This window comes from Myodes glareolus, chromosome 11 (genome assembly GCF_982192425.1).
Source record: "Myodes glareolus chromosome 11, mMyoGla1.1, whole genome shotgun sequence".
Classification (NCBI taxonomy): Eukaryota; Metazoa; Chordata; class Mammalia; order Rodentia; family Cricetidae; genus Myodes; species Myodes glareolus.
In genome coordinates, this window is record NC_142036.1 from 18,698,197 (window position 1) to 18,714,909 (window position 16,713).

Consider the following 16,713-nt stretch of genomic DNA (forward strand, 5'->3'; position numbering starts at 1 on the left):
GTTGTTTTTAACACACTGGGTTCAAATTAAACTTGTGGTTAACCAAAAACTTGGTTGTTGTTTTCTTTTTTCCCTCTCATTTGAATGGTACTTTTCTGACTTTCATTTTATTGCTACTAGTAAGTCTAAATGAAAGGAAGTGCACATTCTTCTTGCCATTTACATCGCTAATGTGGGCTTATTATGCCTTGGAGCTGAGAGGGGTAGAGTCTTGACTGCCACGCAGCTGTCACTGCTGCTGAACTCCAGCTGTTCAACTGCCTTCTCAGCCCATTCACTTGGATGAGAACAAACGACAGAATGCACACACTTCATGGACGTGCTGAATTTACGTCTAAGTCAGCTATCATTTGAAGAAATTTGATAATTTTATTTTCTATTAAAAGACATTATTTACTAAATACATGGATGAATTTTTAAAATATAGACTATAAAATGATCTTCTATAAATAAAAAAGGCTTCCTACTTCCTTTTCAACAGGCCCCTAGTAACTCAGGCCAGCATCCACATGGCCTCAGAGCCACAAAACTGGAGAGTAAAGAAAAGGGTGATTCTCATGAGGTCCCAATATCTTACAGGCTTTTAATATAATCATTCTATACTGTGTCTGCATGTGTGTGTTTGAGGGGATGATTCAAAATACATACTGTGATTTGTTCTGAATTGACACTAAACTACCAAGTTCAGAGCTTTTCCTCCTGGGACATCACAGATCCCCTTGTATGGTTCTGGCTCAGTGTGAGCTTCAGGTGGTTCCTGGGTTTCTACATGATTGCAGATTCTAGTGCCAAAAATCCTGGATGGAGTCTCCTCATGGCTCTCACCCATGGCTAGGGTTCACAGTGATCACCAGGATGTTGAGAGATCCTAAATTAATGAAGCTCTGATCCTGACCCTATACTTTGGACTACTGGCTATCCCTTAAGTACCTCAAAACTCAATAAGCTCAAACAGGAAACCTTCACAGTGTTTCCTAATAAGCGAAATGCCAGAAACCCAACCTCAAGGCCACGCCTGACACCTGAGAGTCACTTCAGATACTTACCCTTTCGCTCCTCGCCCTTTGTGGCCAACAGGCCAGCTGTTGGATTTCCTAAACATATCTCAATTCTGTTGTTTTCTGTCCCTCCTTGCTGCCAGTATTCTAAGCCCTTTCTCATCTATACTATCACAAAATCTCTGGCTATGTTCCTATCTCTGGGTTCCAGTCTCCTGAGTCCCAATATACCTCTCATGAGGTCACAGAAAGAACTTCAAAGGCAGATCGACCTACCTCTTCAAGCCTCAATGGAAGCCTTGCCACTTAGAGCTATTATGACCTCAGACAAACTACTTGTCTGTAGCTCATCTTCCTTCAACTATCTGCTCTCCTTCCTCTTTCCTCATTTCCTTGAAGGTTTCCTCAGTTCCCTGGCGGAATTAAAAAACACACTGTGTCAGCATGTAAGGCACATCCTGAGAGAGTGTGTGTTACTACCCAGCTCTTGGCAGTTCCTCAGAACCCTTTACATTCTATTCTATCCTCCCAACTGGTCCCCAGTTGAGCCCCTCCCCCATCTAGTCTGGTGGAAACACTCATGGCTTCTAACAGGTACTGTTTCTGTGGCTTCTCTAGCCCAGTTCATTCTGTTCTGCCTAGGACACTCTTTCCAGCTGAGTTGACACAAGTAATTCCCATTAATCTGTAAAGAATTCGGACACGTTACTTTTCTTTTGAGACAGGGTCTTGACCTGTAGCTCTGGCTGGTCTGGAATGCACCATGTAAACCAGGATGGCCTCTGCCTGCTGAGAGCTGGGATTAAAGGTGTGTGCATCACATGTGGAGTGTGTTACCTCTTTGCAAAAGCCCTAAACTGAAGTGTGAGATGATCCTTCTCTGAGCTCTACTATCATGTCCCAAGCCGACCACCTAAACGTTATCCTAAAAGCTATTAAAACAGCTGTCTCTTTTAGGTCCCTCTGTTGGACAATGCCTCCTGACAAGTTCCACTAAGCACTGGTCTAAAAGATGTGCACCACAGTTCCATTCCCATCTTGGGAGGAGCAGGACAACAGGTTGGATTCCTGGGCTTGGCCCATGGAATTTCCTTTCTCAATGTCCTGGAGCTGATGTTGCCCTGCCTAGAACACCTGAGTGAGGAAAGCTCGGCTGCTGGTAAAGCAGTACTTGCAGAAAAAGCATCCCCACAACATCTGGGCCTTTAAAGTGACTTCACTGGGGCTGGAGAGATGGCTCAGTGGTTAAGAGCATTGCCTGCTCTTCCAAAGGTCCTGAGTTCAATTCCCAGCAACCACATGCTGGCTCACAACCATCTGTAATCAGGTCTGGTGCCCTCTTCTGGTCTGCAGACATACATACAGACAGAATATTGTATACTAAATAAATAAATAAATATATTAAAAAAAAATAAAGTGACTTCACTGTAACTCAGGTAACTAGGAAAACTATTTCCTAGGATGTGTTCTCCTTCCTACATCCAGAGGTCTGACTCAAAGCTGAGATGAAGGGCTACTGCTTTGAGAAAACTGTCCACTCATTCCTACTCACTTGACAGCTACTAAGAGTAAGGCATGCTGCCTTGAACATGTGTCTGCTCTGAGGATTATGATCCAGGAAAAGAAGAGTTCTCACTTATAAACCATAAACCAGCACTGTAGTGACTAACAGACACACACTCTTGTCACTCATGACTGTAGGAGGTATCTCTGCATCTGGCCCCGCTGCAGATCCTATGTGTGTCTGATTACTTTGGATATTTTATAAATGCTATTTATAGCTGTGTGGTGATGGTACATGCCTTTAATCCTAGCACTCAGGAGGCAAAGGCAACCAGTTGGATCTCTGTGAGTTTGAGGCCACCCTGGTCTACAGACTGAGTTTCAGGACAGCCATAGCTGTTACAGAGAAACCCTGTCTTGAAAAAATAAAAAACAAAATCTGTTTAGAGCTTATGTGCCGAAGACTGTAAGTTTCTGGAGGCCAGGGCATGTTTGAACTGCCAGACTCCATATTCACTTGATAAGCCAGCGCCCTTGACTTGGAAGCCTGGAATTCGAGAGTGTTGGAGAGTGTGGTGACACATGTCCCAAGTCAAGAAATTGGACCAGACTCTGAGGCAATGCATAACACCCTGGCTTGTTTGCTTTCAACATACAACACCAAAAGTGATCCCTAAAAGTGGCTGAGACCATCATTTAAAGAAGCCCTTGCCCTACAACAGCTGGGAGCAAGACAGTCCCTCCTGGGAGCCTATTTGGTGGCTCTAGGATGAAGCAGGGCTCCTGCTGATCTACTGAATTTCAGATAAGAGGCTCTGGGTAAAGCAAACAGGGGTCTTAATTCCAAGCTCTCTGAGAAGCTAATCACTTCCTAATATGGTAGAACATTGCATGGCAAAGCCTACAATATGAAGTTGTCATTCCATTTACTCCCACTTCACACTGAGTGACATAAAGTTTATGGAGAAATGTCACTGGATGGGAGCCCATCTGGAGGCTTCTTTCAGCCTCCCTCACTGTCCTCATCACTCTCACATGCTCCACCTGCCCTGCTCCCACCATTCTACTCTAACTGCCTCCTCCAGGGTCAAAGCCACCATGGGTTGAGACACAGCCCTAGCTTTGTGCCCTCTACACAGCTTTTTCTTCTTTTATGATCAGAAAACATGGATATGAATGAATGTTAGAGGAAGTCAGAAAGCAAGCTATCTCACCATTCTGCCACACATAGTGGAGGTACATGAGTGCACATAACCGAGAGTACTCAGGGTAATGATCGTGAAGGACTATCTTTTGAGTTTGCTAGAGATGAAAGTGAGGCCGAGGAGGCAGGATATGTGAACCAAATGTGATTAGCACCCAGCTAAGAGCATCCTGAACAAGAAAAACATCGGTTCAGAGAAGCACTAGCTATGCTTCCAGGTGGACTTGGTATGCAGCTTCCTTCCATGTGCCTTGTATAGCTACTATTGCCTCTTATTCTTTCAACCCCCAAACAGACATGTGGTGGGGCAGATTCTTCAACGGGGCTTGGAGAGGGACTGTTGGGTCCTGTCTTTGTGGAGCATCCCAGGTGTACCAGAGAGTATCTTGGAGGTCCACTGCAAGGATTCCCACCCTCAGGCCTCACTGGGAATTTCTGTGTTGGGTCTTGGAACCCATGAGCCACTGGGTCTGATGCACAGATTGTTGTCTCTGACTAGAACCTAAAGTCCTTAAGACAGGGTGTCGGCTTGATATTTACAGTGCCATTCATCTTTGTGGCTCCAGCTACTGGGACCAAATGATTGCTCAGCAAATGCATGCTGGCTTCTAAGTATACAGAGTTCTATTGAGTGTCCTATTTCTTGGTGTTCAAAGAGATTTTGTTGAGAATGGGGATGATAATGTACCTGAGCTCTGGATATCTCTACTTTCTCTCTCACTACACTCATTTAAAAAGTAAACCAAGCAAACACCCTATTTACTGAGTGCATATCAAATACGTTTCCCTGCTTAGGTCTTAAAAGACAATGAACTGCTGGGTGGTAGTGGAGCACACCTTTAATCCCAGTACTTGGGAAGCAGAGGCAGGCAGATCTCCATGAGTTTGAGCCCAGCCTGGTCTACAAGAGCTAGTTCTAGGATGGCTAGACAGCTAAGACGGTGGTACAGGAGGTTCTTCTGTTTATGTGTTGCTTTCATTGGTTAATGAATAAAGAAACTGCTTTGGGCCTGATAGGGCAGAGCTTAGATAGGTGGAGAAGACAGAACTGAATGATGGGAAGATGGGCAGAGTGAGAGACGCCATGGATCTTCTGCCTGAGACGGACACCAGTTAGAGTCTTGCCAGTAAGCCACAGTCACATGGCAATACACGGATTAATAGAAATAGGTTAAATTAAGATGTAAGAATTAGCCAATAGGAAACTAGAGCTAGCCTGGGTGGTGGTGGCGCACACCTTTAATCCCAGCACTTGGGAGACAGGCAGGCGGATCTCTGTGAGTTCGAGGCCAGCCTGGTCTACAAAGCTAGTTCCAGGACAGCGTCCAAAGCTACAGAGAAACCCTGTCTCAAAAAACCAATGAAAAATAAAAAAGAAAGAAAGAAACTAGAGCTAATGGGCCAAGCAGTGTTTTAATGAATACAGTTTCTGTGTGGTTATTTCGGGTGTAAGCTAGCTAGGCGGCAGGAACAAACAAGTAGCCCTCTCCTTGTAACAAGACTGTTACACAGAGAAACCCTGTCTCAAAACAACAACAAAGGCAATCAGCTATGTTAGATAAAAGCTGTGGTCCCTCTTCCCAGATGGAGTGCATATACTGGGTCCATGATGTCCTTTGTCCTAGTACAAGATGCCACCAGTGTAACTGTCTTGGCAGGATGGAAGATACTCTAAAGAAGCACTTGTGCCCCTCTCCTTGGCTTTTAATGGCTTAACTGCAGACCTTAAAGAATTAAAATTTCTCGAGAAATCTCATATTGGGAAAAAGGAAAGATTGTGCTAGCCAGCGAAGGAACTGGTCTCCTACAGAAATTTTACAGTTTTAACAAATTATCAGGATAGACCTGAGTAAAACAATGACAAATCAGTGATTGGGCCTTGACAAGGATGGTTTAATTATGCATACCTCTTGCCCTTATTTAAACCTAATCCTGAAGATGGTTCCCTCAGAATTAACTTGAAGGTCACTGAACCTCTTCATTTGTTCCTTTTCCCAATGTGGCCACAATGAACAAATTGTCTTTCTTTGCTTTTCACTATTGTCTCTTTAACTGGCATACTCAGGGGAACCTAGCTATTAGAGAACCCAAACACTAAGGTCTCTGGTAACATCAGGGTAAGAAGATAGCCCATTTAATGCTGCTGCCCAAGGGATCACCAGAGCTGCTGTGAGAGAAAAGCAAACCTCCCCTCCCAAAAAAGAGGAGACAATGAGCCAACTGAGAAGTGAAGAGAGTCAGTTAGTGACGGGCAATACTGGACACAGGACCTCCTTACTGTTTCCCACCACCTCGACAGGGAGATGAGGAAATTTGCATCACATTACCATGTCCCAGTTCAGTAACAGAGAAACACCTAGAATCAGAGTTATTGAGAAACATTCTGTTGTAATAGTTTGCTTTCCATGGGGGTGGCAGGCTTGCTGCAGGACAGTGCCTTATCCAAGCCTATGCTGATGTACAAAAGTCCCTAAACTTTTGTTTAGTCCCCACTTTTGCTATGTGATGGGCTTTTCTACTCTATTTAGTTAGAAAAAGAGAAAATCCCCAAATCCAACTTTTCCTTGTTATTCTGAAGCTGTTTTGACAATGCGGAACCTGCAGAGATACAGAGAACACACCCTTGTCCCTCTCATCTAAACTGTCCAGCTAACAGTCTGGCACATATGATTTGTTTTGTGTGTGTGTATGCTTTCTTTCTTTTAGATTTATTATTTTATATGTATGATTATTTTGCCTGCACGCATCTATATCTACCAAGTATGTGTCTGGTGCCCACAAGACCAGAAGAGGGCATCAGACTCCCTGGAACTGGGGTTACAGATAGTTGTAAGCTGTCATGTGGATGCTGGGAATTGAACCCTGGTCCTTCACAAGAGCAACAATGCCCTTAACTGCTGAGCCAACTCTCCCACCTATGTGTGTATTTTCTTGAACTATATGAAATTTCAGACATGGCATTTCAAAACTAAGTTCCTAAGCATACATTTCTTTAAAATACGGACATACTAGCTAGGATGTAGCTCAATGGAAAAGCACTCACCTACAATCTGTAAGGTCCTAGGTTCCGTGTCCAACACAATAAAACAGACATTGTAACATATAATTGAAACATCATTATTATACTAAAGAAAACAATTTTTTTCTTTAAATCTAATACAGAGTCTATACTTTTCCAATTAGGTTTTGGGAAACTTTGGACCCAGAATCTACTCAGGCCTTCACATACAGCTGTGCTATTTCCTTACTCTAAGCTAAGCTGCTAGGCTATTTTTGTTTTCATTGATACTAATGATTTTTGGGAACAACGTGGGCCCCATTGTTTAGGCTGCACTCCTCCCATTTCTGTATGGCATATGTTAGGAGGATGTACCAGCACCCAAGTGATACAAACATACCTTCTGTTTGAGGAAAGGGATTTAGGGTAATCACCAGATCGTCCATTGAAATTTACAACCATCTACAAGGTGACTCCGTCATCCCTTAATGGGAAAGATCTTAAACAGGTTTAGCATTGGACTTAAACGGTTATTTTGTGGTGTGGTGTAGGATTCCTGCAGTCCAGCAGCCCAGCAGTTCAGGATGGGAAATGTGAGGCCACATCACAAAGCTGCTGATTCAAGGTGAAATCTGTCTTTCCAGACCCTTGTGTCCCTCCTCTCTGCACTGGAAACAACCACCCCAAATTTGGTTGATTATCAATTCTACATGGACTACTCATACGATAAGTAAATGACTCAGCTTACAGACGAGGCTCTCAAATGATCACAAGCTCCTGCTCCTGCAGGCTACATTTGAGCATTATCTATCACTGATTTGGTTTGGATCAAAGTTCTCAAAGACACATGTGTTAAAGGATGGGTCCCTACGGTAGCCCTGTTGGGAAACAGTGAAGCCTTTGAAGTGGGGCTAGTAAGAAGTGCTTAGGGCATTTGGTGTCATGTCCTCACAAAAGACAGCAGGGTGCTGCTCTTCCTTTCAACTGTTTTCATTCTTCTTGGTGTGTGATATGAACGGTTCCACCATGACAGACCTCTCTTGCCAGAAGTCCAAAGTAACACAGCACCCCAATCTAGGACTGTGAACAAAAAACATCTTTTTTCTCTTTATAAGTTAATTACCACAAGTATTTTTATAGTAATGTGATGTAAGCAGTTAATACTAGAAGTCAAAGTAAGTTTTTTTTCTTTTTTTTCTTTTTCTTTTTCAAAGTAAGTTTTAAGAACATAACAATATGTTGAGTATCTCTGGAAAGTTCCACTGTGAACTTATGAGGCAAGAGCAATAAAGCCTTGGTATCATCATAGAAACAGTTTTATGGTTTTGGTTTTTCAAGACAGGGTTTCTCTGTGTAATAGTCCTGACTGTCCTGGAACTCACTCTGTAGACCAGACTGGTTTGAACTCACAGAGATCTGCCTGGCTCTGCCTCATGAGTGTTAGGATTAAAGGTGTGAGCCACCCCCACCTGGCTATAGAAACAGTTTTGATGTAATCCTAAAGAGATCAACCTCCTGGCCACATTTAGTGGTTCACTAAACTACAGAAATAAAAACAAGAAACTAGATATGCATACAGTCCTGTGCAAACACCAAGTGCCATGGTCTGATCATCCTTTTTCACGATAAAGGCTTTGGGCTAACTCAGCCTAAATTCCATGTTAAGTCCAGACATCTTTTCTTCTAGTCAGACTAGCTAGAGGTTCAGACTGGGGAGTCACAGGGAATCCAGATGTTTGGTCTTTGTCCTATGATGTCACCATCCTAAATGTATGTACAGCTTGTCTCCATTTCTCTCTTAAGACCTGAGGAGTCTCAAAAGAATACCCCAACAAACTGTTAAGGAAATCTCATATTCTTAGACTCACAGCACTTCCTATACCTTCTCATAGCCACCAACTTTATCCCTTGCTTGGAGAGCAACCTAACAGGCCATGTGGACATTGGGCTGCTTAATGCTTCAAAAGCACTCAGAAAGTCCAATACACTCTGGTTTAAACTGTGATCCTAGTCTCTGATTTTGATTAAGTAGAATGGGTTTAGCACAACCTCAAGACAGCTGGGAAGATCCAGTTTGGGACTAGGACTAGGGCAATGTTCAGCTCTGAGGGTAAATTAGGAAACTGGGAATGAGTATGGGGTCTCAACTAACACCTCCAATCCTTAACATAGCCCTTCAATTCAGTTCAACCAACAGCTGAGTAACTTCACTATTTATTAGGCATAGGGACAGACAGAAATGAGTAACATACATCCTGCTCCCAAACAGGCTGGTGGGCAGATCTGAGATAACAGACCCTTGCCAGGGAGGAGCAAAACTTGCTACTGGAAGACAGAGTTAGTGACAGTGTGGAAAGACCGAGGTTAAGAACACTCAGAATAAGACGTCTTGAGTCTAACCTTGAGTATAGTTTGAGGCAAGTTCCCTTGAGGAGCTACAATAGAGAGGACAGATGTGGTACAAAAGATCTAGCTGTAATCAGAGCTGTAGAAAGGACACTGGTGTGACCTGGAACAAGCACCTTAACAGTGCTGTCTCACTTGGGGGAAAGCAAGACAAAATCTCAGAAGATGGGGATGACATGCAACATACGCAGCTCAACTGGTAGAATGCTTGTCACCCAGAACTTAAACAAGAGCAGCTGTTGGACTTCTCTCCCCAGTGACCCAATTACCAGAGTAGCCATTGGGCTTGACTAGTTTTCCCAATTTTTCTACTTGGTGCCTGAGGAACCTGTTGCCCTGTTTTGAGTGACCAGGAGTTTGGTCACTCTGGCCACTGGACCACTGGGGATGAAAGAGGGCAAATATTTTAGAAGTTCTCCTGGGTAATGTGGTTTCAGGGCCCAGGGAAATGAGTAACATTGTGATCTTTGAGGCTTGTTTGGTCACAAGCTTCTGGGACAGATGACCTTGAAGGAAATTCCAGGGTCTCTCTGAGGCTGTTGGTGAGTTAGAATGTGAAAGACTTCATACATCTTCATATACAGAAGATCTTTATAGGCCCTGAGAGCAGTGGAGACAACTGTGTCGTGAGCCAGTACCAACTTCACAGGGGGCCACTATTCCTTCCCCACTCAGAGCAACCACAATGTCCAATACTAGAGGAAGTTTCACTGAGCAGCAGCTATGGTAGCCAAGTATAGAGGATCAAAACAGAATTCAACTTAGAGATTCAGTGAGTTCCCCAGACCTTGTCTGAGGCTTTGGAGAAATCCTAGGTAACTAAAATGACCAGAGTCCCTGCTGTCTCAGAAATGGAATTCTAGCTGGGGTGGAGAGAGAAAATAAACAGTAAACAAAGCCTGAATGAGTCATGCAGTATTTTAGGAGGTGATGAGTGCTTGAGAAGAAAATCCTAAATATGATAAAGATCACTGGGAGACTAGGGATGGGACTGAATCAAACTGGCTCACACTGGAAGGGGCAAGCAACTACTTATTCACGTTGTATTTCCCCTGAGGCTACACTGTGATAGTGGCTAATTCCTGCTTGTCAATCTTGTGCAAGAAACATTTTAAGGGATATATGTTGTACGAAATCCAAAGCCCACAGTTTCTTCCAGGCTGCTTGAATTAAGCCCTGTTCCCCAGGAACCACCACCCACCTGAGTCACACCAGATTCCTGTGCTTCCTTCACACCCACATGGGTAAACTAGGAAGTCCTTTAGGCTATCCCTCCCACGTCCCTTCTGCATCTGGCTACCTCTCTCCACCGCCAGTCTACTGCCTCTGACCTAGATGACTGAGGCAGTTTCCCACGAAGACATCCTATCTCCTCCATAGTGCCATCTATTACCCACAGTGGCCAGTGCGGATGCACCCCTGCTTCAGTCAGCTGTCCTTCCCTCCAAAGCTTCTCATAACTTGGGAAGTAAAATCAAACTTTTTGTGTGTACTGTCAGGTTACGTGTGCTACATCCTTGACCCTTATTTCCTTCCATTTTCCTATAGTCATATGACTTGGTCCTCCCTATTCTTTTTCTGACTTCCCAGTCCACCAAATTGCTCTCACCTCAGGGCATCTGCTTTCCCTCTCTGCTACACCAGTGTTTATTTCTAAATTTTATGTCTGTCTTATGTAACTATGGCAAGGTTAAAGAAAATGTTCCCACTGAGGACAGCTAAGGTGGTGGCCCGCCATTCTTTCCACATTGTTCCAGCTGCTCTTTTTCCGGCTCTCTTGATGATTTCTTAACTGTTGTGTGCCCTTCCTCTGCTGGTAGTAAAACTGTCTAACAGCTACAGTAGTCCCAGGCTGACTGATACCTGCTGTGGCCCGTTTGAAATCCTTCCCATGCTTCAGCATTCTCTAAGAGGCCACTTTCTCCCAACAGCCCCAGATGCTCAGCTACCTACATTTTGTTGTTGGGGTTGTTTGTATGTTTGTTTGTTTTTTGAGACTGGATAGCAGTAAGTTGCTCACTCTGTGGACCAGGTTGGCCTCAAACTCCCAGCACTTCTTGCCTTAGCCTTTCAAGCACTGGGATTATGAGAATGCAGCATTAAATTTGTCTACACATTGTCTGTGCTGCATTGTCCTGTACATAGTATCTCCTCACTCCTTCATAGCTCCTGTCCCTCTGCTCTGAGGGACAGGTCTGAGGCTGGAGGTCTGCTCTTCCTCTAAGACAGCACAGCATTCAGGAGACTCATATTCCAGACTTGGATCTACCACTCACTAGTTACACTTCTGGTCCAGTTCTTTCTCCTCCTCTTGGTTTGTTTCTCTATGAAACAGAAATCTAGTTGTGAATAATGGCTGTGAAGTAGTTCAAGAATGCTGTCCCCCAGTTTGTGACCCTGCTGTGTGGACAACTTCTAGCTTTGGGGAATAACAAATGTGTAAGAGGAGCTTTCCCTGACTCCTTTATTCACTGAAAGTGGATCTCTTAGAAAGAATCCAATTGTCATGACAGCCCTCTCTGGAATTCCTGCTGGGACATGTACTGTGTCACAGGAGGAAGATAACAGAAGCTACACACATCCAGGCAGTATGTCACTCACTCAGCTGAGGGCCCATTCCTTTCTAGACGGGCTGTCTTCATGTAAAAGACAAGATCTTTGGAGTTCTCTAGGTACTGAGGGTATCTGCTTTGCCTTCATGTGATGCTCCAGTGTACGATCCATCTTTATGCCATTTTCATATCACTCCGTCACTGATCTACTTCAGAGTCTCAGTTGCTGAGGCTGGGGGGTGAGGGGGAGTCCTGACAAGTGTGCAAGAGAATTCAGCTCCTGTCTCTGACTAGGTGCTCAGAAAAGGGTTCCTGGTCCAGAAGTGGCCTTGGTGACAGGAAGCCCTCTGTAGCCCTACTATGGATGCTAGGGTAAATGACGAATCTAGATGCTATCATATCTCACATGGACAGTTCCAGTGTCAACTCGTGAGACTATTTGCATAGACAAGCACACACAATCTTGATGAGGAAGGGAGACACAAGAAAACCGGGCTTTTGTCTTACTTTTGGCTACTAACTCATAAGTTAGTCTTGGCCAACTCTAGGATCTCCAGAGCTAGAAATGAGACCACAAACTCATCATCACTCACAACAATACGATACAAAGGACTTTTCTTCAGCATAAGGCAAGGAGTGCATAAGGAGTATACAGCAGTGATTCTGACTGGAGTGGAAAGTTCAAGGCCTGAAGCTCTGCTGCCCTGGACCTGCACTTTCTGTCTCCAGGGTATTTTCCAGCTGCAACTTCTCCAACGTCTACGGAGTAAAGGCCTTTAAAAATTCTTGGTGCCTCCTCCCTATTTCCTCCTGGTACTATTTTCTACCACCAGTAAGCTTCCTCAACTGTTTACAATATAATTTACGACTGAAAATATCATACCTCTGAATGGAAAGCATTCTGTTTTTCACAGCTCCATGCAAAAACAACAACAAAAATACTAAAAAAAAAACCCTCAAAATAAAACAAAACAAAAACACCTTGAAGCTACAGAAAAACTACTAAAATGACAGAAAACTGACTGCAAAGGAGGAGAAATAAAGCACCAAAACTCAAGCAACAAATCAGTGTTTCCCTGGCCTAGCTGGGCTGCTCAGCAGAGACTAATAGGAGGGGCACCCGTGACCCCTGGCTGCCCAGGGACAACAGGCAGACTGTACTCATTGTCTCATTCACTCTAGAAGCTCACTGCAAAACATGTTTCAGGAGCCTGCATGAGGCTCTCTGAGTAAGCTCCAAGCCTGATCCCTCTTCAACCAGGTGGGCCTTGGGGAAGTTCCGCAGCCTTTTAGAGCCTCAGCACAAGGCACAAGCAGTAACACCTTCCTCATCTATCCAAGATGGGTAAAAGAAAACGAGTGGTGAAGTAGTATTTTTTGTTTGTTTTCTCAAGGCAGGATTTCTCAGTGTAGTCCTGGCTATCCTAGAACTCTAGGGACCAAGCTGGCCTCGAACTCAAGAGATTTCCTGCCTTTAATCCCAACACTTGGGATTAAAGGTGTGCGCCAGCAAACAAATACTTTTTAAAGTGGAGTGTTATTATTTTATGCGAAGACACAGGCTATAATGATTTAAACAAATAAAAGTTCCAGATTTTGGAGGTTAAAACTTGGTCCTATCATGACCTTTCATGTAGTTACAGAGAAAGGGGCACTCATGTCCACCCACATTATAACATAGTTTGCAGATGACTGATACTCAACAATGTTCACCATTGTCTATGGGACCAGAAGCCAAAGGGGGACAAATCTCTCCACAGGTCATAGCAATGCAGTTTCTAGTATAAAAGGAACTCAGGTCTTTCATCTTGGTCCAGAGTCAGAGCATACAAGCTGCCTCAGGACATTCTGCAAAGAACCTATGAGTCAAAAACACTCCTCTCAGAGTTCAGAATCCCCTCTACCCTCCAAGGCAGGTGGTCAATTCTGAGTAAGTCTCAGTGATTTGACTCAAGTGATTCAAGGTCATCGGCATCAACAAGCACAGACCAGGAACTGGAAAGAGCAGAGGGACTGAAGTCATTAACTTGTTTTAGGATTAAGTCCCTTACCCTCTGGTTCTAGATGTTCCCATCACCGACTGGCATCCAAGAGGACCAGAGAGACCTCCACAGAACCTCCACATCCAGAGTCTAGGTTTCCTCTTCACACCCCTCCATCCCATTCTGGTCCCCGTACTTACCCTGGGGCCATGGCTGAATGAAGGTTGCACAGGGAACCCTGAGAGGTGAGTCCTGTGCTCCACCAGGTTAGGTTATGTGGATCAGAGGACCACAGACCCTACGAACACAGCTACAATTTTAGACTCTAGTTAAAACCAAACAGGAAAAGGAAGCTGAACCAGAGACAAAGGGGAAACAAACCCAAGTGAAAAACTGAAACCTATGTAGAAAACAGCGAAACAAGAAGCTAACAGCACAGGGCCCCAACAGTGTAGGCGGCTGAGATCTGCTGCCTAGGCCTGAGAATGGCAATCTCAAGCTCATGAGTTTCCTGTTGAATGACAAAACGAAATAAATAGAGGGCCAGACTTCTCCTATGGAGCTGAGGTTTTTATTATAGATATAAGAGAGAGCGCAGGCAGAGGTAGAGGCCTCTGGGAGAGTCCAGAGTCCAGAGTGGACATGGCCAGCAAACTGAACTGGGACATGTCAGGAGAAGGGGGAAAGGAGAGTCAGGAGCTAAGGGGCCAGGAGCGAGACAGGAGACAAGGAGACCCAGAGATAAAGAGACCAAGAGGACTGGTTAGCTGAGGTTATAGGGACGAGCAGCTGGGGGAAGGGTAGCCCAGCTCTAGGCTGGAGAGAGTAGGGTCAGGGTGGGGCATACCAGTCAAAATGACTCTGTAACAGGAACTGGTGATACTGAGAGAGGCTGGTGGGCAGTGTCCACTTTCAAATGTTAATCAGCATCTTAGTTAGTCCCTTTTTCCAGGGTTGGAGACCTAACAAAGCTGGTCAGGAGCTGGGGACCAGACTGTGGTGTTGGCCCCACCAGTGACCATTGGCTCCATTGTCTGGACCCCAGTTTCCACTTGTCATAGGGCAGGGCTATGGCAGATTACTTACTACAGGAGGGCTGCTAGACTCAGAAAAGCCTGGCAGGTTCTGAGAGCAAGGGACTGTACAGTGTGCACAGCTATACCAGACTCTCCATTTGACTCTATGGTAGAATTTGCATTATGATTGTGAGACACAGTTCTCTAACAGGATACTGCAGTCAGAAATTTACAGCTGAAAGAACTAGAAGGAGGGGTAGGTTTTGTATTTAGACAGCTTTTACAGTCCTACAGCTTGGTGCGATGGCATGCCTGCAATGCCAGCACACAGGAGGTTCATGGGTTTGAGGCCAGTCCAGGATACACATGAGATCCTATGAAATAGGAAAGAAGGGCGGGAGACACAGTGGATAGATGGACCTGTGACCAAACAGATGCATTGAAATATCATTGCAACAATGGGAGATAGCTATGTGAAAGACAGCATAAAGGGCTTGTTCTAACTGGAGACATGAACATCCTTTGAACGTTGAAAGTGCATTTTTCAAAGGCATTAAAGATCTAGATTTCCTGTTAAGCACATGTCAGCTGCAAACCATGTTTTTGACTTGTGGTTTTGCTTTTTGCTGGTTGAAGTATTTACTATTTTCCCTTGTGAATTCTTTTTAATCTATGGATTATTTGGAAGTGTACTATTTAATTTTGTTTTTGCTTCAAAATCTTTGGTGTTTTCTTGCTTTGTTGCTATTTACTTAGTTCTACTGTGGTCAGAGCATGTCCTTAATCTGACTTCTTTTGTATTTTCAAGTATGAATTCGATTTTAACCTGTATAGAGACTTTTAGGGTCCAGTATATAGCCCAGTTTGGTGAACATATAATGGTTACAAGAGAGAAAGTATTTTTTCTTAGTTAGTTACAAGAGAAAGGTAACTAACAATGTTAGTTAGGTCAAGGTGGTTAATAAGTGCTGAACTCCTATGTCCTTACTATTTTCTTTAAACATTTTATCAACTACTGAGAGAAAGGTCTTAAAATTTTTAAGTGGCTTAAGGATGAACATGTCTCTCTCCATCTTCAGTTCTGTTAATACTTATTTTATACATTTTGGAGCTTTTATTAAGAGTACTTTCTACTCTGTATTCTTTATTGTTACTACTTTAACAACCACAAACTTAATTAGTGGGCAGGGAGCCGCGGTGGGTGAGAGACAGAGACATGGATAGGCACACCATGCAGAGTGAGGTTGGATATTTATGTATTAAGAAGGGAAACCAGGAAGAGGAGAAGGGAGAAGAGCAGAGAGCCAGAGAGAGAAGGGGGAGAGGAGCCACTGCAGCAGCTACCTCTTTGAGAGAGAGACCGAAAGGAAAAGACTCAGGCTGGAAGCTGAAGATCAGCTTGCCTCAGCCTTGGATGGGGGAGTGGGCATGGCTTGTCTTTTAAAGGGACAGGACAGACCATTACAACTGCCACAAGCTGAGTGGCTCTGCTACCTTGAAATGTCCTTTGCTAAACAAATGAGTTCATTGCTTCCCCGCCCCCAAAGACAGGGTTTCATTAGGTAGCCCTGAATGGCTTGGAATTTAATATGTAAACCAGGCTAGTCTCAAACTCACAGAGATCCATCTGCCTCTATCTCCTGAATTCTGAGATTAAAGGTGTAAGGCAGCAGGCCTGGTAAATCTATTACATTTGAATTTAGTCTTACTTAAGTTCTCAGGATGCAGGCAAAATACAGGCATATATTTTCCCCAGAATACCACAGAATACCACAAGGCCCTGACAAAGTCCTTGTTCCACTCTGAAACCTTATGAGCCAGGCTTCCACTGTCAGCATTTCTTTGTTGTTGTTGTGTGTGTTGTACATATGTGTTCACATATGTGTATGTGTGTGTAAACACGTGAACGACTACACACTTGTGCGTACCCATGGAGGTCAGTTATCAATACTGGGTGTCATCTACTTCTTGCCATTTTCTATCTTTGTCCTTCACTAAGACAAGGTCCTTCACTGAATCTGGAACTCATCACTTGGCCAATGAGCTACAGGGAT

At 44.1% G+C, this 16,713-nt stretch overlaps 1 protein-coding gene across 5 annotated transcripts in view; it reads right to left on the minus strand.

The window, feature by feature from the left end:
• Evl (Enah/Vasp-like) overlaps window positions 1-16,713 on the minus strand; it is a 148,993-nt gene that overhangs the window by 51,948 nt on the left and 80,332 nt on the right. Inside the window, exon 1 of one of the 5 annotated variants that reach the window (XM_048431263.3) lies at window positions 13,844-14,030. The exons of 2 other annotated variants lie outside the window; for them this stretch is intronic. In XM_048431263.3, the coding sequence (XP_048287220.1) occupies window positions 13,844-13,854 (11 nt within the window). In that variant the 5' untranslated portion in view covers window positions 13,855-14,030. Of the gene's footprint in view, window positions 1-1,046; window positions 1,195-13,843; window positions 14,031-16,713 lie in introns of those variants that run through there. 2 more of the 5 variants (XM_048431264.3, XM_048431262.3) reach the window with 2 other exon arrangements.